The 26,585-nt window shown below is 41.7% G+C and overlaps 1 protein-coding gene across 2 annotated transcripts; it reads right to left on the bottom strand.

Annotated features, from left to right (window-relative positions):
• Positions 1 to 676: 676 nt before the first annotated feature.
• Positions 677 to 26,276, bottom strand: septin3 (neuronal-specific septin-3). Of its 2 annotated transcripts, none has more exons than XM_021556845.3 (10): positions 26,203 to 26,276; positions 12,677 to 12,940; positions 12,328 to 12,456; positions 11,483 to 11,564; positions 11,051 to 11,188; positions 10,111 to 10,228; positions 4,970 to 5,065; positions 4,478 to 4,574; positions 2,772 to 2,823; positions 677 to 2,601 (listed from the first exon to the last, which is right to left on the bottom strand). In XM_021556845.3, the coding sequence occupies exons 2-10, from the start codon at positions 12,936 to 12,938 to the stop codon at positions 2,472 to 2,474; spliced, it is 1,104 nt and encodes a 367-aa protein (XP_021412520.3). In that variant the 5' UTR covers positions 12,939 to 12,940; positions 26,203 to 26,276; the 3' UTR covers positions 677 to 2,471. The 2 variants fall into 2 exon arrangements, with proteins under 2 accessions (XP_021412520.3, XP_021412519.3); XM_021556844.3 differs by lacking the exon at positions 26,203 to 26,276 and adding an exon at positions 25,003 to 25,227.
• Between the last annotated feature and the right edge of the window lie 309 nt (positions 26,277 to 26,585).

The raw sequence follows: 26,585 nt of genomic DNA, 5'->3' as shown, positions 1-26,585 counted from the left end.
TCTGCAGAGAATGGGAGAAACGCACCAAATACAGGTGTGCCAAACTTGTAGTGTGCTACCCAAGACTCAAGGCTGTAATCACTGCCAAAGGTGCTCAACAAACTACTGAGTATTGGGTCTGAATACTTATGTAAATGTCATATTTCAGTTTGGTATTTTTAATACGTTTGAAAAAAATCTGAAAACCTGTTTTTCCTTTGTCATTATGGGGTATTGTGTGTACATTTGAGGGAAAACCCCCAAATATAATACATTTTAGAATAAGGCTGTAAAGTAACAAAATGTGAAAAAAGTAAAGTGGTCTGAATACTTTCCGAATGCACTGTGTGGAGTAAAAAGTACATTGTTTTCTTTAGGAATGTAGTAGAGTAAAAGTAAAAGTTGTACAAATATAAATAGTTCTTAGTACTTAAGAAGTACTTTAAAGTAGTTTTACTTCAGTACTCTACACCACTGATTAATTTACAAGCATAATTGTCTCCATAGTTCCTGGGTGGGGGAAATGTACCCATTTGTGATTCATACATTGAAATTGTATTGAAACAGGAGGACCAGTAGGGAGCACCCTTCCCTCTCTGTATGTAAATACAAAATGTATGGTATTTCCAAATGTGAACTATTGTCAAGTAGAGATAATAAAGAATTAATTAAGATAAGAAAATGTGTCAATACACTACAAGAGATGGCAAAAGTATTTTTATTAAATAAACAATAAATTACTATAAATAATACATGAATATATAAATAATGAATGCAATACTGAAATGACATCTCAGCATATCAGAACAACTTTTAAGAAAAATGGGTTTTAAATGAAACGAATAACAGGAAATTCACAGCCAAAAGTTTCACTGCTGTTTTTAAGAGATGTGGAATGATTTGAGTTACTGGAGTTTTAGTGATGCATTGTTATTAGAGGTTGGTTGATGTACACACCACGTTCAAAAATGGTTAATGTATTGAAATGACTGTGCATTGATATGCGAGCTGGGGATATCCTTAAATGAAAATGACAGAAGGACTAGGAGAGATGTTTCCTGACATGCACACATAAAAACATTGTATAGAAACAAGTTGTTTTTTTGTATTATTTAAATTGTTCCTTGAAAAAAGGTCTTCACTAATACCACACTAATGATATACAACTACACATTTCCAAACGTTAGACACCAAATTGAGTCACTTCTCACTCACACACACATACAAACACACACACGTTGTATGATTGTATAAAAATTTTGCAGGGAAACCCAGTTTAGATCAAAAGTGAATTGTTTGATAAATATAGTGAAACTTAATTGCTTGTAGGCTACTTCTGGAATACCTGTGCTCTATCGAAGGGTGATTTCCATAAGAAACTGATCGATTTGGAATGATTACTCTGGTAATGGAGGACTTGTTGTAAACATGTACTAGGCATGGGTCACCAGATGAAGTGGAGGGAGTGAATAGGAGGGAGGGAAGTAAACTATAGAGATAGATACAGGACTAAAAAGAGACATATATCTAAGTCTATGAGTAAACCATTTCCTGTCACAGGGTGAGTATGCGCAAGGAAGCGCTGCCCTCGTGTGGCAGAGAGAAGGAAAGCCGGCATTAAAGAGTTAAAGGGAATTGGCACGTCACTTTGACATCAGAGCTTTCAAAAAAGCTCACAAAAGTTGTGCATGGCAAAGAACATTTCAGACTGTGATTTCTATATTTTGTGCAATTTAAAGATAAAGTGACAAAATACCTATATTGTAAATAAATAAAGCCCTTTGTCAATTTATATTTACGTCACAATGCTTCCGTGGAAGTTGAGGTGCTCATTTACCAGCCCCTTCATAAAGTATTTCAGCACAAAATCAATTCTTATAGTGGCAGCTACATAACATACTGTATACTTACAGGGCAAGGATGAGTAGAGCACAAGGTGAGCGGAAATAGGAAATCCATTTTTTATGAATAAAGGGAATTCCTTCGAATTTGAAGTACTTCATTTGATTAATTCCCTTCAATCCCAAAATTCTTTGGGTTGCAGATTTAGCTGGGGGTGGCGGATGGGGTCTTCCTTGGGTCTTCCTGCGGGGGGCGGCGGATGGGTTCTTCCTGGGGCATACATCTACACATCTACATTATAACAAAAATAACAAAATACATTTGCAGTGGCGGTCACTATTTATTGCGCCGATGCTAAATGCAAACACTGGGGTTGGCCTTGTTTTGGATTGCAGGATCAAAGTTTAATCCCAGGTGTAACTGGGATGTGAGTGTGGGCGGTTTAGGACGGCGGGCGGAGGAAAGGGAGACGTAGGACGTGTTTTGGAATGAAAGCTCTCCTAACATGATATTTTGAGCGACAATGAATTCCACATCTATAATGTTCTCCAAAGCATGCAGTGATGCTCATATCACAACATAGATTTGTCGATCAATATCTTTTGATCTCTCTGTTTATCTCTCTCTTTCCTTAATCCCTAGTCCTAAATTTAAAGGTTGCTCTCCTGAGTGTTGTTGGCTGAGATGGGGTGCAGACCTCCGTTGTCGTTGAGTCTCCTGGCGCGGTAGGTTTCATAGTGGATGTTGTGGGTGACTTCCTTCAGGTCCTGGAGGTGAGACCTGGGAGGGAGAGTGGAGGGCGGGCATTTGCTGATAGCTACATACAGTTGGATTTGGTCACTAAAGTCAACTTCAAAGCCATAAGAGACTCGTCTGTAATTGTATTGTAAGAGTAGGAAAGCTATAAAGCATTAGTAAAAGATAGATCAATGTACGATTGATTGCTTTACCTGATGAGGAAATCTCGTAGCAGAGCAAATTCGCAGTGATTGGGATTTTCAACTGCAACAAAATACAAGAAAGAACCCATTTGGCATAAAAAAATCAAAATCACATTTGCTTCACATGTCTGAGCCTAACTACAGTATAACAACCTCCATAAATACATTCCCTCTGCCTCTCTGAGGAGAAAGGTCAACATAATACGCTTGGCATTAACTTCTCTAGGGTAGGGGGCAGCATTGGGAATTTTGGATGAAAAACGTGCCCAAATTAAACTGCCTGCTACTCAGCCATAAAAGCTAGAATATGCATACTAGATTTGCATAGAAAACACTCTGAAGTTTCTAAAACTGTTTGAATGATGTCTGTGAGTATAACAGAACTCATATGGCAGGCAAAAACCTGAGAAAAAATCTAACCAGGAAGTGGGAAATCTGAGATTTGTAGTTTTTCAACTCTTAGACTATCGAATACACAGTGTCTATGGGGTCATATTGCACTTCCTAAGGCTTCCACTAGATGTCAACAGTCTTTAGAACCTTGTTTGATGCTTCTACTGTGAAGTGGGGGTGAATGAGAGAGGAATGAGTCAGAGGTCTGCCAGAGAGCCACGAGCTCAGTCTCGCGCGTTCACGTGAGAGCGAGCTCTGTTCCATTGCAATTCTACAGACAAAGTAATTATCCGGTTGGAACATTATTGAAGATTTATGTTAAAAACATCCTAAAGATTGATTCTATACATCGTTTGACATGTTTCTACGGACTGTAACGGAACTGTTTGACTTTTTGTCTGCTCCTAGTGATCGCGCGTCGTGAGTTTGGATTGTGTACTTAACGCGCAAACAAAAATTAGGTATTTGGACATAAATGATGGACATTATCAAACAAAACAAACGTTTATTGTGGAACTGGGATTCCGGGGAGTGCATTCTGATGAAGATCATCAAAGGTTAAGTGAATATTTATAATGCTATTTCTGACTTCTGTTGACTACACAACATGGCGGATATCTGTTTGGGTTGTTTTTGTCTCTGAGCGCTGTACTCAGATTATAGCATGGTGTGCTTTTTCCGTAAAGTTTTTTTTAAATCTGACACAGCGGTTGCATTAAGGAGAAGTGTATCTAAAATTCCATGCATAACAGTTGTATCTTTTAGCAATGTTTATTATGAGTATTTCTGTAAATTGATGTGGCTCTCTGCAAAATCACCGGATGTTTTGGAACTACTCAACGTAACGCACCAATGTAAACTTTACCGAACAAAACATACATGTATTGTGTAACATGAAGTCCTATGAGTGTCATCTGATGAAGATCATCAAAGGTTAGTGATTCATTTTATCTATATTTCTGCTTTTTGTGACTCCTCTTTTAACCACCCTTAACCACTGCGCCACCTGGGAGGCCCGTAGTGACTCCTCTCTTTGGCTGGAAAAATGGCTGTGTTTTTCTGTGACTTGGCTCTGACCTAAAATAATCGTTTGGTTTGCTTTCGTCGTAAAGCCTTTTTGAAATCGGACACTGTAGCTGGATTAAAATGGTGTAAAATACATGTATGTTTGAGGAATTTTAATTATGGGATTTCTGTTTTTTTTTATTTGGCGCCCTGCAGTTTTACTGGCTGTTGACGAGGTTCAACGCTAACGTCCCACGTACCCTAGAGAGGTTAATATTGGACCTAATTAATTATATTGAGGTTATAAATAAACCTACCTTCTACCACACCCCAGGCTGTCTTCCTCCCCAGAACCCGTTTGCCGTTCACTTGGAACTCCTTGTCGCTGCCCACCACTGCAAAGGGCATGGTCTCCTGTGAACAGACTCGTTTAAACAGGATTCAATTGGACGAGGAAATGATAAGAAATGTACAAATCCAGTGCAATAGACAGAGTCAGGAGATATTATTCTTCTGAGGAGGGGTGTCAGAAAGACAGCTAAAATGACAAAGAAGCAGAAAGATAGAATAAGAGAAATAGTCTAATATTCATATGAAATTAATTTCAATATTTGAATTGCATAATCATTTTGGCAATCGCTATTTTGCATGCTCATACCATTGAGGCATGGGAGAAAAAGAGGGAGAAGTACAAATGTATTCCACTTGAGAGGAAGAGTATTAGGGAGACATAATCAATTGAAGTGATTGAGTCCTTTACAGTAGGATGTAAGGTCGTGGATTTCAAAAATTGGAACAGAGGCCCTTACCCTAATCTTGTCATTTTCATTCTTATCCTCCATATCATCATCAAACTCATTCTGCGGGTAGTACTCAATCCCATGCGTCTCCAGCTCCTTCCTCACCTAAGAGATGAAGAGGAGGCAGAGGTTACATATCCTAATGTGCACTAGAATAATGTGTTCCCTCATGACTTGGTTATCCATAACAAGTTTTACCATGACTTCTATCTAGACCAGGGATATTCAACCTGGGGTCCGCGGCCCCTAGTACAGCTGGGGGTCCGTGAAAATATAGATACCAAAGAGCTCCAAAGAGCTCTATTTTCATGTCATCCAACAAATCTAAACGCCTGGAGTTTACTCACTAGCATTGGTACTTGGATTGGAACTGGTGCTTAAGACAGATGACATGAAAATAGTGCTCTTTAGCCACGCACACCAGTGCTGGATTTAGTGTCTACAAAAGAATGCATTAGCAGAAAAGAACCCCATACCCACTGTAAAATATGGTGGAAGATCTTTGATGTTATGGGGCTATTTTGCTTCCACTGGTCCTGGGGCCCTTGTTAAGGTCAACAGCACCATTAACTTTACCCAGTTCCAGGACATTTTTGCCAAAAACATCAAAATCCACAAAGAAATGGTTAATTGGCCACAAAATCATAATTTTGCAATGGCAACCTCAGTCTCCGGACTTGAAACCCATTCAAAACCTGTGGTTTGAATTGAAGAGGGCAGTCCATAAGCGCAGACAAAGGAAATCAAGGATTCGGGAGGATTCTATATAGAGGAATGGTCTAAGATCCCTTCCAATGTGTTCTCCAACTTATAAAACATTTTAGAAAAAGGCTCAGTGCCATTACCCTCACAAGGTGAGGTATTAAAAAGTATTGAAAACAGGGGAGTCAATCATTTTGACCACTACCTTTTTGAGGAAAAAAAGTATTACTTTCTAATTCTTGCTAATCTTTAACAAGGGTATAAATAATTTCAGACCCCACTGTATGTATGTATATATATATATATATACACAGTGGGGCAAAAAAGTATTTAGTCAGCCACCAATTGTGCAAGTTCTCCCACTTAAAAATATGAGAGAGGCCTGTAATTTTCATCATAGGTACACTTCAACTATGACAGACAAAATTAGAAAAAAATCCAGAAAATCACATTGTAGGATTTTTTATTTATTTATTTGCAAATTATGGTGGAAAATAAGTATTTGGTCAATAACAAAAGTTTCTCAATACTTTGTTATATACCCATTGTTGGCAATAACAGAGGTCAAACGTTTCCTGTAAGTCCTCACAAGGTTTTCACACACTGTTGCTGGTATTTTGGCCCATTCCTCCATGCAGATCTCCTCTAGAGCAGTGATGTTTTGGGGCTGTTGCTGGGCAACACAGACTTTCAACTTCCTCCAAAGATTTTCTATGGGGTTGAGATCTGGAGACTGGCTAGGCCACTCCAGGACCTTGAAATGCTTCTTACGAAGCCACTCCTTCGTTGCCCGGGCGGTGTGTTTGGGATCATTGTCATGCTGAAAGACCCAGCCACGTTTCATCTTCAATGCCCTTGCTGATGGTAGGCTTTGATACTTTGGTCCCAGCTCTCTGCAGGTCATTCACTAGGTCCCCCCCGTGTGGTTCTGGGATTTTTGCTCACCGTTCTTGTGACATTTTGACCCCACGGGGTGAGATCTTGCGTGGATCCCCAGATCGAGGGAGATTATCAGTGGTCTTGTATGTCTTTCATTTCCTAATAATTGCTCCCACAGTTGATTTCTTCAAACCAAGCTCCTTACCTATTGCAGATTCAGTCTTCCCAGCCTGGTGCAGGTCTACAATTTTGTTTCTGGTGTCCTTTGACAGCTCTTTGGTCTTGGCCATAGTGGAGTTTGGAGTGTGACGGTTCGAAGTTGTGGACAGGTGTATTTTATACTGATAACAAGTTCAAACAGGTGTCATTAATACAGGTAACGAGTGGAGGACAGAGGAGCCTCTTAAAGAAGAAGTTACAGGTCTGTGAGAGCCAGAAATCTTGCTTGTTTGTAGGTGACCAAATACTTATTTTCCACCATAATTTGCAAATAAATTCTTTAAAAAATCCTACAATGTGATTTTCTAACCCTTTTATTCCAATGTTTTTATGAATATCGTTAGCGAAACAGATTTTTATTTTATTTTAAATACATATCTACAGTAGAAAATATGAAAATATCTTCTTTGACAACATTATTTCTAAACTCCTAATATTGAGCTAATTACACTCATTGGAGCTAATTACACTCACTTGATCTGACATAGGCTTTGAAAAAGCACCCGCAAGTACCAGTTGCAGCAAGTGCCGCTGGCTGTTCTTAAGCTTTCTTGACATGGACACAAATGGCAAACCTTTGTTTAACCAGCTAAACAGATACTACTATCAAAAAATGTGTTTGGAGTTACATTTTTAGCTAATAGGCTATGATTTTACACCAGGGTTCTCCAACCTTTTCTAGCATTAAAAAAAATGAAAAGTCGCGAGCTACTCATTTCTTTCTAGCTTTCAAATAGGCACATTCTTCTCTTCTCCCCTGCAACTCTTACCCAGGTCCTTAGTGTACAAGAGAAAGTAGTGCTCTATGTTTTCTGTCAATATACAGTAGAAGTCAAAAGTTTGGACACACCTACTCATTCCAGGGTTTTTCTTTATTTTTACTATTTTCTACATTGTAGAATAATAGTGAAGACATCAAAATGATGAAATAACACATGGAATCATGTAGTAACAAAAACATATATATTTTATATTTGAGATTCTTCAGAGTAACCACCCTTTGACTTGATGAAAGCTTTGCACACTCTTGGCATTCTCTCAACCAGCTTCATGAGGTCACCTGGAATACATTTCAATTAACAGGTGTGCCTTGTTAAAAGTTCATTTGTGGAATTTCTTTCCTTCTTAATGCATTTGGGCCAATCAGTTGTGCTGTGACAAGGTCAGGTTGGTATACAGAAGATAGCCCTTTTTAGTAAAATAAAAGTCCATATTATGGCAAGAACAGGTCAAATAAGCAAAGAGAGATGACAGTCCATCATTACTTTTTTACTTTTTTTTTATTTAACCTTTATTTAACTAGGCAAGTCAGTTAAGAACAAATTCTTATTTACAATGACAGCCTACCAGGAAACAGTGGGTTAACTGCCTTGTTCAGGGGCAGAATGACAGATCTTTACCTTGTCAGCTCTGGGATTCGGTCCAGCAACCTTTCGGTTACTGACCCACCACTCTAACCACAAGGCTACCTGCCCCATTTAAGACATGAAGGTCAGTCAATCCGGAAAATTTCAAGAACTTCGAAAGTTTCTTCAAGTGCAGTCGCAAAAACCATCAAGCGCTATGAAACTGGCTCTCATGAGGGCCGCCACAGGAAAGGAAGACCAAGAGTTACCTCTACTGCAGAAGATAAGTTCATTAGAGTTAACTGCACCTCAGAAATCAGCAACTAACTGCACCTCAGATTGCACCTCACAGAGTTCAAGTAACAGACACATCTCAACATCAACTGTTCAGAGGAGACTGCGTGAATCAGGCCTTCGTGGTCGAATTGCTGCAAAGAAACCACTACTAAAGGACATCAATAATAAGAACAGACTTGCTTGGGCCAAGAAACACAAGCAATGGGCATTAGAACGGTGGAAATCTGTCCTTTGGTCTGATGAGTCCACATTTGAGATTTTTTGTTCCAACCGCTGTGTCTTTGTGAGACGCAGAGTAGGTGAACGGATGATCTCTGCATGTGTGGTTCCCACCATGAATCATTGAGGAGGAGGTGTGATGGTGTGGGGGTGCTTTCCTGGTGACACTGTCTGTGATTTGTTTAGAATTCAAGGCACACAACCAGCATTGCTGCCACAGCATTCTGCAGCGATACGCCATCCCAACTAGTTTGCACTTAGTGGGACTATGATTTTTTTTCACAACAGAACAATGACCCAACACACCTCCAGGCTGTGTAAGGGCTATTTGACCAAGAAGGAGAGTGATAGAGTGCTGCATCAGACCTGCTGCATCAGAACTGGCCTCCACAATCACCCAACCTCAACCCAATTGAGATGGTTTGGGATGAGTTGTAGGAAGGAAAAGCAGCCAACAAGTGCTCAGCATATGTGGGAACTCCTTCAAGACTGTTGGAAAAGCATTCCAGGTGAAGCTGGTTGAGAGAATGCCAAGAGTGTGCAAAGCTGTCATCAAGGCAAAGGGTGGCTACTTTGAAGATTCTAAAATACAACATCTATTGTTTAACACTTTTTTGGTTACTACATGATTCCATATGTGTTATTTCATAGTTTTGATGTCTTCACTGTTATTCTACAATGTAGAAAATTGTACCCTGAAATAAAATGAAACCCTGGAATGAGTAGGTGTGTCCAAACGTTTGACTGGTACTGTACTTGCTCATGATATACAGTACTTCTGCCAGGTAAGCTTACTTTGCAGATAACATTTAATTGAGAAGGTTTTGGGACAGGTATTTCTGTCAACCAACAAGATGGTTATCACAATAACTGGCTAAACCCAGTGATAAACAAACATGAGCACCACATAGACAGACGGGGAATATTGCTGGAAATGAGTTGGCAGATATTGTGTCAGATTTGGCTTTTTAACCCAATAGTGGCTAACCAGGTGCGGGATAATGTCCATGTTGATTAGATAGTAGCTGAGAGCTCTTGCGATGTCTGATAATTATGAGATTTGTTTATGACAGTTTGCGGTGGAATGCCTGAAAATCAGAATCAGAATTGTTTGGCGAGCTACTGGGCTGTGAGCTACTGGTAGCTCACGATTGGGGACCTCTGTTTTACACTCTTCCAATTATAATGTGGGGAAAAAAACTATCAACCAAATCTATTCATTTTAAAATGTTGATTACTTCTTGCCATTATCATTCACCTGATGATACATCTTTTTTTTGCTATGATGGGGTTCCCTGGGTTGCTGGTTTGCCTTGGCTGGGGTCCCTGGTTGAAGACCCCTGATCTAGACTGTAGTTACACATAAACAGTATCATCCATAAAGGTCTCTCCCTGATACATGGCTGTTGTCTCCTTTGATGCCATAGAAGTCAACAGCCATGTATTAGGGTTCATCGAGGTCAAGGGTCAAGGTATCTCATCCCTCACCCTGTGTTTGAACTCATTCTTCTCGTCAGGGGTCATGGTGTCAGACTTGGCAATGACGGGGATGATGTTCACCACACGACTTAGGTGCTTCATAAACTCAATGTCTAGCTGTCGAAGACTGAGAGAGAGACAGACATTACCTTGTCAGCTGGGATAGAAACAATTAGCAATCTTACAGCAAGGCTGGCATGCATTCGTGATTCTACAACCAGGATTGCATGCAGTGAACAAATCTTTACAAAAGCTTCCCAATTTCAACCCAAAACCCAGTCTTTTCAGAACAGTTCTATGTCTGTCTCCTGACTTTAGGACAGATTCAGGCTCATTGAACAACAGTTCTGTCCCTGATTGAGGTCCTTGGGTGTAGGTGACAGCACAGAAAACATCCCGTTAACAGAAAACATCCCGTTAACAGAAAACATCCCGTTCACAGAAAACATCCCGTTAACAGAAAACATCCCGTTAACAGAAAACATCCCGTTAACAGAAAACATCCCGTTAACAGAAAACATCCCGTTAACAGAAAACATCCCGTTAACAGAAAACATCCCGTTAGTCGCAATGATCAACGCAAGAAAAAGACCATGGCACACAGAAGACTAACTGTTTATGTAAAGAGCAATTTCACAGTTCAGATGAGTTGGCTTCATCTGTTGGAGCGAACCATGTTGCCTGGTTGTGTTGTGATGTAGCTCAAGAATGTGTTTAGATCTCAAATGAAATGTCAGTACAGCTGGAAGTAAACTCATTAGAAATGAGAGAGAGAACTGAGAGAGAGTCTGTGTTTGTGCGTGAGCTTCCATGCATGCGTGCGCACGTGAACGCCATTCAGATGTCAATGAGAGATACCAGGAAGTGGCTGTAACTCGTGCATACATTTGAGCATGTTCTAAATTAGGACATTTCTATTTCTGAATCACATGATGTATTTTTAACTCACGAGTGTCCCGTTGGGGAGATGAAGTAGAGGCAGCAGTGAACTCTAGTGTCAGGGATTCGCTTCTTTCGAGCAATATTGACCTCTTCCTTCAGGAACTTCTCATACTGTTCGTTGATGTACTTGGAGATGGGATCCCAGCTGAAGATGGATGGAACATGGTGGGTGTTAGGAATATAGAGTATAAATACACACAAAACCATTATAGCCGTGGTGGGTAGTTGGGTACGGTCAGGATAAGGAGAATGTACAGTATGTACATAGTTTGGTAGTTGTATAGTTTGGCAGTTCTATTCCTATCTGAATCATATGCACGGTTGAATCTAAATCCTACGCATGCCATTGTGCTTAACTAATTGAAAAATGTAGTGACCCCAAACAAAACATAGACTGTGTGTAAGCGCACAATAATGAACATTCTTCCCACATACTCACCAGTTTTCATTGTTGATCTGATCACCAAAACCCGGTGTGTCGATTACTGTCAACTTCATCTTCACTCCGCCCTCCTCGATCACTGCAACATTCAATTACCACATTCAATACAACCTTCACACATGAAGTACTTTTGCCAAAATCAAGTGACAAAAAGTTAAACACGCAACCAGTCAATAAATGATATGTGCGTTTTGTCCTTGTCTCGTAGACGGGGATTTTTCTTTGATGTCAGTGAGGATGACAAATGTGCAATGATGCAGAAATAAAGCTAGCAGTACAGTGTTTTTGGCCAGACAGAAAAAGACGGAAGCTCTTCTCTGCCTCTGTGTCTGTCTGGGATGCCAGGTGGGCGGCACACGCCAGCTGTGCCAGTCTAAGACACCTCAGGGCATATTCTGTCAAGTCTTTCGAAGCCTGCGGCTCTGCGCATGGCAGTGCAACACTGCAGCCCCTGCAGTCAACACAACCTAGTGTATGGTTATAAATGCCATCACCACAACATTATAACATGAATTGGCCTCTGAAAGCTAACCAAACAACCGAACCAAACAAATGACAGCTCTAATCAAATATCAACAATAGAATATACACACATACTTACACACAAACACTCCCACGCACACACTCTATCCCTCTCTCTCTTGCTCACACACACGCACGCACACACACACACACACACACACACACACACACACACACACACACACACACACACACACACACACACACACACACACACACACACACACACACACACACACACACACACACACACACACACACACACACACACCCTATCCCTCTCTCTCTTGCTCACACACACACATAAATGTCTCTCTCACCGTGGGACACAGCCTTGATCTCCACTGTCTTGGGGATCTTATGCTCGCTGCCCCATCCTGAGCTCCACCTGCTGACCTGGGACTTGAACAGCGTGTTCACCAGCGTTGACTTCCCCAGCCCGCTGTGACCTGAGAGAGAGGGTGGAGGGAGAGCATGGTTTGAGGCATGATGTTGTTGAGGAAGAGAGACAGAACAAGGGAGAGACAGAACAAGGGAGAGGCACGACTTCATTTCATGTTTCATGTCTCTGTGTTTGCTCACACCATGGGTTCACTTACTCTTCAGAAAGACACTAAATACATCAATCATACCAGACACAAACAGAAGAGGTTGTCCTTCCTTACTTACCCACTATCATAATATTGAAGTCGAAACCAGCCTTCATGGTCTTCTTCCTCATCTGCTCGATGATGGTGTCAATCCCAATGTATCCCAGCAACGTGGATCCACCGCCAGAGTGTCCCAACCCTGGAACTCGATCAACCCCGACCCCGCCACCTAGCCCTGATGGTCCATGGGGTGCTGTGGGGGATGGTGCTGCCACATGAGGGGGCTTGGCAGGGACAGCAGGTTTGGGTCTCACTTCAGGGGGAACAATGGACTCTGACATGTCTGGAGGGTAAAATATGCTTTTATTAGGCCTATTTCATTGGGCTATATACTGTACAGTACCTTCAGAAATTATTCATACCCCTTGACTTTTTCCACATATCATTGTGTTACAGCCTGAATTTAAAAATAATTCAATTGAGATGTTGTGTCACTGGCCTACACCTAATATCCCATTATGTCAAAGTGGAATTATGTTTTTAGACATGTTTATACATTTATTAAAAATGAAAAGCTGAAATGTCTTGAGTCAATAAGTAACCAACCCCTTTGTTGCGGCAAGCTTAAATAAGTTCTGTAGTAAAAATATACTTAACTAGTCATATAATAAGTTGCATGGACTCACTCTGTCTGCAATAATAGTGTTTAACATTAAATAGTGTTTAACATTTGAATGACTACCTCATCTCTGTACTCTACACATATAATTTATCTGTAAGGTGCCTCAGTCAGGTAGTGATGGTGAATTAATACACTCAGGCACAACAAAGACACAGGCATTCTTTCTAACTCAGTTGCCAGAAAGGAAGGAAACCTCTCACGGATTTCACCATGAGGCCAATGGTGACTTTAAAACAGTTACAGATTTTAATGGCTGTGATATGAGAAAACTGAGGATGGATCAACAACATTGTAGTTACTCCACAATACTAACTTAAATGAGAGTGAAAAGAAGGAAGAAATTAACTTTATCTCCTGAATACAAAGCTTTATGTTTGGGGCAAATCCAACACAACACATCACTGAGTACCTCTCTTCATATTTTTAAGCATGATGGTGGCTGCATCATGTTATCGGTATGCTTGTCATCTGTCACACCCTGATCTGTTTCACCTGTCTTTGTGAATGTCTCCAACCCCCTCCAGGTGTCACCCATCTTCCCCATTATCCCCTGTGTATTTATACTTAAGTTCTCTATTTGTCTGTTGCCAGTTCGTTTTGTTCATTCAGACCTACCAGCGTTTTTACCCTTGCTCCTGTCCTGTCTATAGTGCCTGTTTCCTAGTTTTCCTAGTTTTCCAAGGTGCCACCATTGGGAGGCATGAGGAACTGCTTCGTGGCTGAACGAAGCAGTTCCTCAAACTGCTGGCTGAACGCCATGACTGGGCATCAGACATTTTGCTGGAGCAATTCCGCGGTTTGTCTGGGAGGCAGCCTACCATGGTGGTAACCCCACAGCCCCTCAGTAACCCAGCTGCTAGCAGCGCCGTCCCATCGGTCACTCCACCTTCTCGGGAGCCCCGCTTACCTCGTCGGGTATTTCTAGCTCAGTGTGCCCTCGTTTTCTAGCTTCAGCCCTCCTCCTTCCCCTTGGATTGCTCCAAGATAGCCTATCTCATCACGCTGATGTCCGGAAGGGCTCTCATCTGGGTTACTGCTGTATGGGAACAGCAGCTGGCCCTATGCGTTAGTCTAGAGGGGTTTGTGAGAGAGATAAAGGTTTTTTACGCCCCGTTCTCTGGGAAAGAAGCTGCCCGGAAGCTGATCCAGCTTCGGCAGGACTCCCGCAGTGTGGCAGACTATGCGGCGGAGTTCCGCACGTTGGCAGTGGAGAGTGCTTGGAACCAAGAAGCACTGTTCGATATGTTCCTGCACGGTGTCTCTGAGGAGGTCAAGGACAAGCTTGCAGCTCGGGAGTTACCTACGGATCTTGATTCCCTCAATGCTTTGACCATCCGAATCAATGGACGACTACTGGAATGACGAAGGCATAGGAAATTCGACTTCGCTTGCACGTCCAGGGATTCCACCTTGCCTCTGAGTCACCCGGAAGTCCCCAACGATCCCATTGCAGAGGGAACCAGAAGCTTCCCGACCTTCCCCGAGAGTCGCCAAAGATGGCTGAGTCACCGCTTCCCGATCCTACGCTGGGCTATCGCCAGCGGAACGGCAATACAGGATCAACACGAAGAGTTGTCTGTATTGCGGGACTCTTGGTCATTTTGTATCCTCTTGTCCTTTAAAAAAACAGGCTCACTGGTAGGAGTGAGTAGTCTGGTGGGATATATGGAGAACTTTCCTGCCTCTCTTGCTCACAACCCTTTTTATGCCATTCTGCTGTGGGGAAACCAGTCTAAATCTCTATGGGTCCTCATTAACTCTGGGGCCGATGAAAGCTTTTTGGACGCTACCCTGGCTTCCGAACTGAACATCCCCACTCAGCCTCTCTCCACTCCCATGGACGTTAGAGCGCTAGACGGGCGCTCTATAGGCCAGGTCACTCATATTACCATTCTCATCAACCTACGGGTGTCAGGGAATCACAGCGAGACTATTCAATTTCTGCTCATCAAGTCTCCTCAGAGTCCCGTGGTTTTGGGATTCTCCTGGCTTCAGCGACACAATCCCCTCATCAACTGGTCTACTGGTGCCATCATGGGCTGGAGTCTGTTTTACCACGACCAGTGTGTGAAGTCAGCGCAACATGCCCCGGGACGTCTTCCTGGGAGCTTGGAAGGTGCCCCGGACATCTCTGCCATTCCAGCGGAGTACAAGGACCTTCGGGAGGTGTTCAACAAGGCTCGAGACACTTCGCTTCCGCCGCACCGACCATATGACTGCGGGATTGACCTTCTCACTAACACCACTGCTCCCCGGGGACGACTGTACTCGCTGTCAGGCCCGGAGACCAAGGCCATGGACACCTACATTGGAGACTCCCTAACTGCATGATTTATACATCTTTCGTCCTCTCCCGCCGGCACAGGGTTCTTCTTCGTGGAGAAGAGGGACAATAGCCTACACCTGTGCATTGACTACCGGGGACTCAATGACATAACGGTGAAGAACCACTACCCGCTACCACTCATCTCCTCGGCCTCCTCGGTCTACCACCTGGTGCTGATACGGGAGGGGGATGAGTGGAAGACCACCTTCAACACGGCCAGCGGCCACTACGAGTATTTGGTCATGCCATTTGGCCTCACCAACGCCCCTGCTGTGTTCCAGACTCTGGTAAATGATGTTCTCTGCGACATGTTGAACCAGTTCGTCTTCATCTACATTGATGACATCCTCATCTTCTCCCGCTCCCCCCAAGAACATGTGCTTCACGTCCGATAGGTTCTTCAATGCCTCCTGGAGAACCAGTTGTTTGTTAAGGCAGAGAAATGGGAGTTCCATCCCCTTTCTGGGGTACATCATCTGTGCTGGGAGTGTTCAGATGGATCCCAGGAAGGTGAGGGAGGTGGTGGATTGGTCCCAGCCTTTGTCCAGGGTGCAGCTACAACATTTCCTGGGGTTCGTCAACTTCTATCGCCGCTTCATCCGGGGATACAGCACCCTGGTTTCCCCCCTGTCAGCACTCACCTCTTCCAAGGTTGCGTTCACGTGGTCCCCTGCTGCTGACCGGGCATTCCAGAACCTCAAATACCGCTGCTCCCATCCTGGATCATCCTGACCCTTCCCGTCAGTTTGTGGTGGAGGCCCATGTGTCTGATGTAGGAGTGGGGGCGGTCCCGTCCCAGCGTTCTGTCCTGGAACTGAAGCTACATCCCTGCGCCTTCTCCCATCGCCTCAACGCCACGAAGAAAAAATACAGTGTAGGAAATCGTGAGCTTCTCGCAGTGAAGATAGCGTTGGAGGAATGGAAGCACTGGCTGGAAGGAGCGGAACACCCGTTCATCATATGGACCGACCACAAACATCTGGAGTATCTCCGCACCTCCAAATGCCTCAACTCCAGGCAAGCTAAATGGGCCCTGCTGTTCACACAGTTCAACTTCTCCCTCTCATATCGGCCAGGATCCAAGAATGTCAAGCCGGATGCACTGTCTCGCCGTTATAGCCCCACGGCTATTACCCCGGAGCCGGAGACCATCCTTCCCACCTCGTGCCTGGTAACGGCACACAGCTGGAGAATAGGGAAACAGGTCCGGGAGGTGCATCATTCCCAGCTGAAGGAGGTCGGCATACCTTATGCCCAAATGTTTGGGGCGGCCGGTCGGCCATCCTCAAGACCACCTCCAGGTATCGAAGACAAGCGGATCGCCACCGGACCCCGGCTCCCCGGTATCATCTCGGGCAGAAGGTATGGCTGTCCACCTGGGATCTGCCCCTCCGGGTGGAATCCTGCAAACTCTTCCCCCAGTTTATCGGCCCGTTTCCCATCTCCAAAATCATTAGCCCCTCTGCTGTTCGTCTTCTGTTGCCCCGGACCCTTCGTATACATCCTACCTTTCAAGTGTCCAGAGTTAAACATGTCTCACAGCCCTTTGTCTCCTGTTTTTCCCCTTGCTCCTGTCTTGTCCAGTTTTGACCTTTCTGCCTGCCCTGACTCTAAGCCTGCCTACCGTCCCATACCTTTGTCCCACTACTCTGGTTTACCGATATAAAGAAATGGAATAGAGCTAAGCACAGGCAAAATCCTAGAGGAAAACCAGGTTCAGTCTGCTTTCCAACAAACACTGGGAGACAAATTCACCTTTCAGCAGGACAATAACCTAAAACATAAATATACACTGGACTTGCTGACCAAGACGACATTAAATGTTCCTGAGTGGCAGTTTTGACTTAAAGCGGCTTGAAAATCTATGGCAAGACTTGAAAATGGCTTTTTTAAAGGATAATGATTTTTTTAAAGGATAATGTGCAAATTAGAGGTCGACCGATTATGATTTTTCAACGCCGATACCGATACTGATTATTGGAGGATTAAAAAAAACTGATACTGATTAATCGGCTGATATATATATATATATATATATATATTTATAATAATGACAATTACAACAATACTGAATGAACAATGAACACTTTTATTTTAACTTAAAATACATAAAATCTATTTAGTCTCAAATCAATAATGAAACATGCTCAATTTGGTTAAAATAATGCAAAAACACAGTGTTGAAGAAGAAAGTAAAAAGTAACATGTGCCATGTAAAAAGCTAATGTTTAAGTTCATTTCTCAGAACATATGAAAGCTGGTGGTTCAATATTCCCAGTTAAGAAGTTTTAGGTTGTAGTTATTATAGGAATTATGACGTGTCGACTATTTCTCTCTATACTATATGTATATACACCTTTGACTATTGGATGCTCTTATAGGCACTTTAGTATTAGTATTGCCAGCCTAATCTCAGGAGTTGATAGGCTTGAAGTGATACGGCTTTCTTCCGTCGAAGGAGAGGCGGACCAAAATGCAGTGTGGTTATTTTGATACATGTTTAATAAAATATAAACATGAACCATACAAAACAATAAACGTACCGTGAAAACCTAAACAGCTTATATCTGGTGCAAACAAACACTGAGGCAGGAACAATCACCCATGAAACACTCAAAGAATATGGCTGCCTAAATATGGTTCCCAATCAGAGACAACGATAAACACCTGCCTCTGATTGAGAACCACTCCAGACAGCCATAGACTATTCTAGATAACCCCACTATACCACAATCCCAATACCTACAAAACCCCCAAGACAAAACACACCACATAATAAACCCATGTCACACCCTGGCCTAACCAAAATAATAAAGAAAACACAAAATACTAAGACCAGGGCGTGACATGAAGTCATAAACAGCGCTGTGCTTCAAGCATTGCAAAGAGCTGTTGGCAAACGCAGTAAAGTTTGAATGAATGCTTACAAGCCTGCTGCTGCCTACCACCACTCAGTCAGACTGCGCTTTCAAATATCAAATCATAGACTTAATTATAATATAATAAACACAGAAATATGAGCCTACGGTCATAATTTGGTCAAATTCGGAAACTATCATTTTGTAAACAAAATGTTTATTATTTCAGTGAAATAATTAAGTCTAAATATTGCTGTTACATTGCACAGCCTTCAATGTTATGTCATAATTATGTAAAATTCTGGCAAATTAGTTCGCAACGAGCCAGGCGGCCCAAACTGTTGCATATACCCTGACTCTGCTTGCACTGAACGCAAGAGTAGTGACACAATTTCCCTAGTTAATATTGCCTGCTAACATGAATTTCTAAATTATTTCTAAACTAAATATGCAGGTTTAAAAAAATATACTTCTGTGTATTGATTTTAAGAAAGGCATTTATGTTTATGGTTAGGTACATTGGTGCAACGATAGTGCTTTATTTGCGAATGCGCTTGTTAAATCATCACCCGTTTGGCGAAGTAGGCTGTGATTCGATGATGAATTAAAAGCCACCGCATTGATTATATGCAACGCAGGACTAACTAGTTAGCCTAGTAATATCATCAACCATGTGTGGTTAACTAGTGATTATGTGAAGATTGATTGTTTTTTATAAGATAAGTTTAATGCTAGCTAGCAACTTACCTTGGCTCCTTGCTTCACTCGCGAAACAGTTTCATCGTGGATTGCAATGTAATCGGCCATAATCGGCATCCAAAAATGTGAATTACCGATTGTTATGAAACCTTGAGATCGGCCCTAATTAATTGCCCATGCCGATTAATCGGTCAACCTCTAGTGCAAATATTGTGAAATCCAGGTGTGCAAAGCTCTTAAGAGACTTACCCAGAAAGACTCACAGCTGTAATCGCTCCCAAAAGTGATTCTAACACCCAGGGGTGTGAATACTTACGTAAATTAGATATTTATTTCATTTTTAATACATTTGCAAACATTTTGAAAGACATATTTTTACTTTGTCAATATGGGGTGTTGTGTGTAGATGAGTGAGACTTTTAAAATATTTAATCCATTTTGAATTTAGACTGTAACACAACAAAATGTGGAATAAATGAACAGGTATGGCACATTTCTGAAGACACTGTAAAGAGAATGATACCTGTGGCAGACTGGTTTACCACAGTAAATAGTGCACTACTGTACAACAGATGGTGATGAAAACAGACATATGGCTATGCATGCGCAATTTGAGCCTAGGACACTCCAGGGCATACAAATGTAGCTGCTTCTGTGTATGAGTATGAGATCATCCATAAGCCTTGACATACAGTACCAGTCAAAAGCTTGGACACACCTACTCATTCAAGGGTTTTTCTCTATTTTTTGTACTATTTTCGACACTGTAGACAAATTGTGAAGACATCAAAACTATGAAATAACACATATGGAATCATGTACAGTGAGGGAAAAAAGTATTTGATCCCCTGCTGATTTTGTATGTTTGCCACTGACAAAGAATGGTAGGTTTATTTGAACAGTGAGAGACAGAATAACAACAAAACAATCCAGAAAAACGCATGTCAAAAATGTTATAAATTGATTTGCATTTTAATGAGGGAAACAAGTATTTGACCCCTCTGCAAAACATGACTTAGTACTTGGTGGCAAAACCCTTGTTGGCAATCACAGAGGTCAGACGTTTCTTGTAGTTGGCCACCAGGTTTGCACACATCTCAGGAGGGATTTTGTCCCACTCCTCTTTGCAGATCTTCTCCAAGTCATTAAGGTTTCGAGGCTGACGTTTGGCAATTCCCTCCACATATTTTCTATGGGATTAAGGTCTGGAGACTGGCTAGGCCACTCCAGGACCTTAATGTGCTTCTTCTTGAGCCACTCCTTTGTTGCCTTTGCCGTGTGTTTTGGGTGATTGTCATGCTGGAATACCCATCCACGACCCATTTTCAATGCCCTGGCTGAGGGAAGGAGGTTCTCACCCAAGATTTGACGGTACATGGCCCCGTCCATCGTCCCTTTGATGCGGTGAAGTTGTCCTGTCCACTTAGCAAAAAAAACACCCCCAAAGCATAATGTTTCCATCTCCATGTTTGACGGGGGGTGGTGTTCTTGGGGTCATAGGCAGCATTCCTCCTCCTCAAAACACAGCGGGTTGAGTTGATGCCAAAGAGCTCCATTTTGGTCTCATCTGACCACAACACTTTCACCCAGTTGTCCTCTGAATCATTCAGATGTTCATTGGCAAACTTCAGACGGGTATGTATATGCGCTTTCTTGAGCAGGGAGACTTTGCGGGTGCTGCAGGATTTCAACCCTTCACGGCGTAGTGTGTTACCAATTGTTTTCTTGGTGACTATGGTCCCAGCTGCCTTGAGATCATTGACAAGATCCTCTCGTGTAGTTCTGGGCTGATTCCTCACCATTCTCATGCATGGAGCCCCCAGGCCGATTGCCAGTTATTTTGTGTTTCTTCCATTTCCGAATAATCGCACCAACTGCTGTCACCTTCTCACCAAGCTGCTTGCCGATGGTCTTGTAGCCCATTCCAGCCTTGTGTAGGTCTACAATCTTGTCCCTGACATCCTTGGAGAGCTCTTTGCTCTTGGCCATGGTGGAGAGTTTGGAATCTGATTGATTGATTGCATCTGTGGACAGGTGTATTTTATACAGGTAACAAACTGAGATTAGGAGCACTCCCTTTAAGAGTGTGCTCCTAATCTCAGCTCGTTACCTGTATAAAAGACACCTGGGAACCAGAAATCTTTCTGATTGAGAGGGGGTCAAATACTTATTTCCCTCATTAAAATGCTAATCAATTAATAACATTTTTGACATGCGTTTTTCTTGCGTTTTTTATTGTTGTTATTCTGTCTCTCACTGTTCAAATAAACCTACCATTACAATTATAGACTGATCATTTCTTTGTTCATGGGCAAACATACAAAATCAGCAGGGGATCAAATACTTTTTTTCACTATAGTAACCAAAAAAGTGTTCAACAAATGAAAATATATTTTATATTCTTCAAAGTTTATTTTCCCTTGATGACAGCTTTGCACACTTTTGGCATTCTCTCAACCAGATTCACCTGGAATGCTTTTCCAACAGTCTTGAAGAAGTTCCCACATATGCTGAGCACTTGTTGGCTGCTTTTCCTTCACTCTGCGGTCCAACTCATCCCAAACCATCTCAATTGGGTTGAGGTCGATGATTGTGGAGCCTGTTTCATCTGATGCAACACTCCATCACTCTCCTTCTTGGTCAAATAGCACTTAAACAGCCTGGAGTTGTGTTGGGCCATTGTCCTTTAAAAAAACAATGATAGTCCCACTAAGCGCAAACCAGATGGGATGGCGTATCGCTGCAGAATGCTGTCGTAGCCATGTTGGTTAAGTGTGCCATGAATTCTAAACAAATCTCAGACAGTGTCACCAGCAAAGCACCCCCACACCATCACACCTCCTCCTCTATGCATCACGGTGGGAACCACACATGCAGAGATCATCCGTTCACCCACTCTGCGTCTCACAAAAACACGGTAGTTGGAACAAAAAGTCTCAAATTTGGACTCATCAGACTAAAGGACGGATTTCCATCAGTCTAATGCCCATTGCTCTTGTTTCTTGGCCTAAGCAAGTCTCTTCTTCTTATTGGTGTCCTTCAGTAGTTATTTCTTTGCAGCAATTCCACCATGAAGGTCCTCATGAGAGCCAGTTTAATCATAGCGCTTGATGGTTTTTGCGACTGCACTTGAAGAAACTTTAAAAGTTCTTGAGATTTCCGGATTGACTGACCTTCATGTTTTAAAGTAATGATGAACTGTCATTTCGCTTTGCTTACTTGAGCTGTTATTGCCATTACATGGACTTGGTCTTCTACCAAATAGAGGTCGACCGATTATGATTTTTCAACGCCGATACCGATACTGATTATTGGAGGACCCAAAAAAGCCGATACCGATTAATCGGTGGATTTTTATCTATATATTTTTATTAATGACAATTACAACAATACTGAATGAACACTTCAATTTTAACTTAATACATACATTTTAAAAAATGTAGTCTCAAATAAATAATGAAACAAAATAATGCAAAAATACAGTGTTGGAGAAGAAAGTAAAAGTGCAATATGTGCCAAGTAAAAAAGATAACGTTTAAGTTCCTTGCTCAGAACATGAGAACATATGAAAGCTGGTGGTTCTTTTTAACATGAGTCTTCAATATTCCCAGTTAAGAAGTTTTAGATTGTAGTTATTATAGGAATTAAAGGACTATTTCTCTCTATATCATTTGTATTTCATATACCTTTGACTATTGGATGTTCTTATAGGCACTATAGTATTGCCAGCCTAATCTCGGGAGTTGATAGGCTTGAAGTCATAAACAGCACTGTGAAGCAAGCATTGCGAAGAGCTGCTGGCAAACGCAGGAAAGTGCTGTTTGAATGAACGAGCCTGCTGCCTACCACCGCTCAGTCAGACTGCTCTATCAAATATAAAATCATAGACTTAACTATAATATAATAAACACACAGAAATACGAGCCTACGGTCATTAATATGGTCAAATCCGGAAACTATCATTTTGAATACAAAACGTTTATTCTTTCAGTGAAATACGGAACCTTTCCGTATTTTATCGAACAGGTGGCATCCATAAGTCTAAATATTGCTGTTTACATTTCACAACCTTTAATGTTATGTCATAATTATGTAAAATTCTGGCAGATTAATTACGGTCTTTGTTAGGAAGAAATTGTATTCACACAGTTCGCAACGAGCCAGGCGGCCCAAACTACTGCACATACCCTGACTCTGCTTGCACAGAATGCCAGAGAAGTGACACAATTTCCATAGTTAATATTGCCTGCTAACATGCATTTATTTTAACTAAATATGCAGGTTTAAAAAATATACTTGTGTATTGACTTTAAGAAAGGCATTGATGTTTATGTTTAGGTACATTGGTGCAACGACAGTGCTTTTTTCACGAATGCGCTTGTTAAATCATCACCCGTTTGGCGAAGTAGGCTGTGATTCGATGATAAATTAACAGGCACCGCATTGATTATTTGCAACGCAGGACAAGCTAGTTAAACTAGTAATATCATCAACCGTGTGCAGTTAACTAGTGATTATGTTAAGATTGATTGTTTTTTATAAGATAAGTTTAATGCTAGATAGCACCTTACCTTGGCTCCTTGCTGCACTCGCATAACAGGTAGTCAGCCTGCCACGCAGTCTCCTCGTGGAGTGCAATGTAATCAGCCATAATCGGCGTCCAAAAATGCAGATTACTGATTGTTATGAAAACTTGAAATCGGCCCTAATTAATCGGTCGACCTCTACCATCTTCTGTATACTACCCTACCTTGTCACAACACAACTGATTGGCTCAAACGGATTAAGAAGGAAAGAAATTCCACAAATGAACTTTTAACAAGGCACACCTGTTAATTGAAATGTATTCCAGGTGACCTCATGAAGCTGGTTGAGAGAATGCCAAGAGTGTGCAAAGCTTTCATCAAGTCAAAGGGTGGTTACTTTGAAGAATCTCAAATATATAATCTATTGTTTAACACTTTTTTGTGACTACATGATTCCCTACGTGTTATTTCATAGTGTTGATGTCTTCACTGTTATTCTACTATGTAGAAAATAGTAAAAATAAGGAAAAACCCTGGAATGAGTAGGTGTGTACAAACTTTTGACTGGTACTGTAGATCACAGGTCAGAAAAGCAGAGTCTGTCAGCTGAATTTAGAGCATCAATGAATAACCATATTCTGTCGCTTGCTTTCTCTCTCTTGCTCACACACACACACACACACATCAGACAGGCATACACAACATCAAATAGGCTTCTGACAGAGTATGCAAAGTCTGCTCGAAATTTGGAGTGGTATCACAAATGATAGCTAGATCTGCACAAAATAATGCAAAAATACATATTTGGCCTCTCTACTAAGCTCCCCCTATGTCATTTCACCTGGTATAACCTCTCTTTTTGTCATAAATCATATCTCAAATTTAAATCTAAATTCCCTGGCTGAATGTGTGGTCTGTCATCCCATCACAGATAGACTACAATGATGATGTTAGAGCGTCCACATTGTATCTTTGTGTGATTTCTGAAGGCGACAATTAGGGCCATATTTCCCACTGTGCTCCGCAAGCTGAGAGGGGTTAATTCACGTTTTAACGTCGTTTCTACGGTCTAACTGAAGGCTAGCCAGATCAATCCACATTTCGCTAGCTTGATCATAAATATCCTGAACAATAACCCCGATCATGTTTAACCTCACAAGCTACACGATAGCAGCTGATTACCTACATCCCAAAACCAACCCATTGTCCCGGCTCCATCCATGCTGGATAAATGATGCTAAGTTAGCTTGCTAACGTTAGGTATGCTAGCTGTCCGCATTCGTCTGCTGTGATGTTGATTGCTGCGCGACTTACCGATTCCTGTTTATAGATTCAATTTCCCAAATAGTTTTGTTCCGCGCTAGTGAAATTTCGACTAGTCTTTCAACCCAATGCTCAAGAATAAACGATGGATGTCCAACATAGAGAAGCAAAGATGTAGGAAACGGGTCATGTGATTTGTCTGAGTACCTCTTTCCCTCTGTCTCTCTCTGCCTCTCTCTCTCTCTCTCTCTCTCTCTAGTCGAGAGCCCCCCTTTTCGTTACCAAGGCGACAAGATGAGAGAGAGGTGATGCAGAACGCATGCTCAAACAGAACTTTGCCCCTAGGCAACCTTTTTGGCATCACCTGAGTATTTTTGGTCATTTTGCACAACCAATCAGTATTTGATTAGACCAAATTGTAATTGACAAAAATCTATAAAAAATCTGCATGAAAAATATATTGATCCATGTAGCCTATTTATCGAGATTAGTCATGTCTCATGTTTCATCATTTCTTTCATTTGCATTTTGGTAACTTAAAGTCATGAGAGACTATTCTCATGAAATGCTTAATAGCAAGTCTGTATACATGAATGCTAAAAAAAATATCAAATTGTTGTGTGTAAACTGAAAAGCAACAACCAAACACAATTTCATTGGTGTTGTATAATTCACTGTAGGCCTAACCAGGGTTGGTTAGGTTACTTTCTAAATGTAATCCGTTACTAGTTACCTGTCCAAAATTGTAATCAGTAAAGTAACTGTTGGATTACCCAAAGCGTAATCTGGTTACTTTCAATTACTTTTGGATTAGCCTACTTTCCCCTTAAGAGGCATTAGAAGAAGAGAAAAGGATCCATCAAACACATTTGGTGTGTCATCTTAGTGGTCTCTGACTTGTGGTCTGTCTCTCTCAGGTGGAACAAACCTAAACTTGCGCCTTTTTTAAATGCTGAAAGGTATCATAATGTATTTTTTTCCGCAAACATCCTTTCTGAATTTAAAAGTAATCCAAGAAGTAATCATGTTTTTTTCAAAAGTATCTGTAATTTGATTACAATATTTTAGCTGGTAACGTAACTGATTACAGTTACAGTTTTTCCCCTTCAGATTACATGTAATCAGTTACTCCCCAGCCCTGGGCCTAACTACAACATTCCATACTTCAAAATGCATCGAATCAGTCACAGCACACCACAAAATTGAAAGGAGAAGCATTTGCATCCAATGATCAAATAGTACCATACTCACATATATGGCGTTTTGTTGTTAGCTCTTAGGTTCTCACACTGCTGTCTTTTGTGTTCATGTTGTCTAAGTTTGTTGGTTCTCTCTAGTCTACATTGTGTGCAGACTTTTTGCGTTGTGTCATGTGTCACTCACTTTACCCCACTGTTCCCCCAAACTTGGTTTTATCACACAGTTTTTGCATGTCTGTTACTCTTCTGAGAAGGAGCCATGTCTCAAATTCCCTCCAGTGCCTTCTCTAACCCCCCTCCTCTCTCTCTCTCTCTCTCTCTCTCTCTCTCTCTCTCTTTCTCTCTCTCACTCTCTCTCTCTCTCTCTCTTTCTCTCTCTCTCTTTTCTGCCATCTCTCATCCTGACTCTCAGAGTAATATGTTAAGTCTGAATAA

Source organism: Oncorhynchus mykiss, chromosome 13 (assembly GCF_057628025.1).
Source record: "Oncorhynchus mykiss isolate SJ-2025 chromosome 13, ASM5762802v1, whole genome shotgun sequence".
In the NCBI taxonomy this organism is placed as follows: domain Eukaryota; kingdom Metazoa; phylum Chordata; class Actinopteri; order Salmoniformes; family Salmonidae; genus Oncorhynchus; species Oncorhynchus mykiss.
The sequence above is the reverse complement of the archived record's forward strand: the minus strand, read 5'-3'. Positions and strand labels throughout refer to the sequence as shown.

Bases quoted from the DNA above. Each gene is read 5' to 3' on its own strand.
- septin3 (XM_021556845.3), bottom strand. From the start codon at position 12,938: ATGTCAGAGTCCATTGTTCCCCCTGAAGTGAGACCCAAACCTGCTGTC. The intron at 2,824-4,477 runs GTAGGTTTATTT...ATTTTGTTGCAG, and splicing joins AGCCTGGGGTGTGGTAGAAG to TTGAAAATCCCAATCACTGC. The intron at 2,602-2,771 runs GTAAAGCAATCA...TCTCCCTCCCAG, and splicing joins CTACGAGATTTCCTCATCAG to GTCTCACCTCCAGGACCTGA.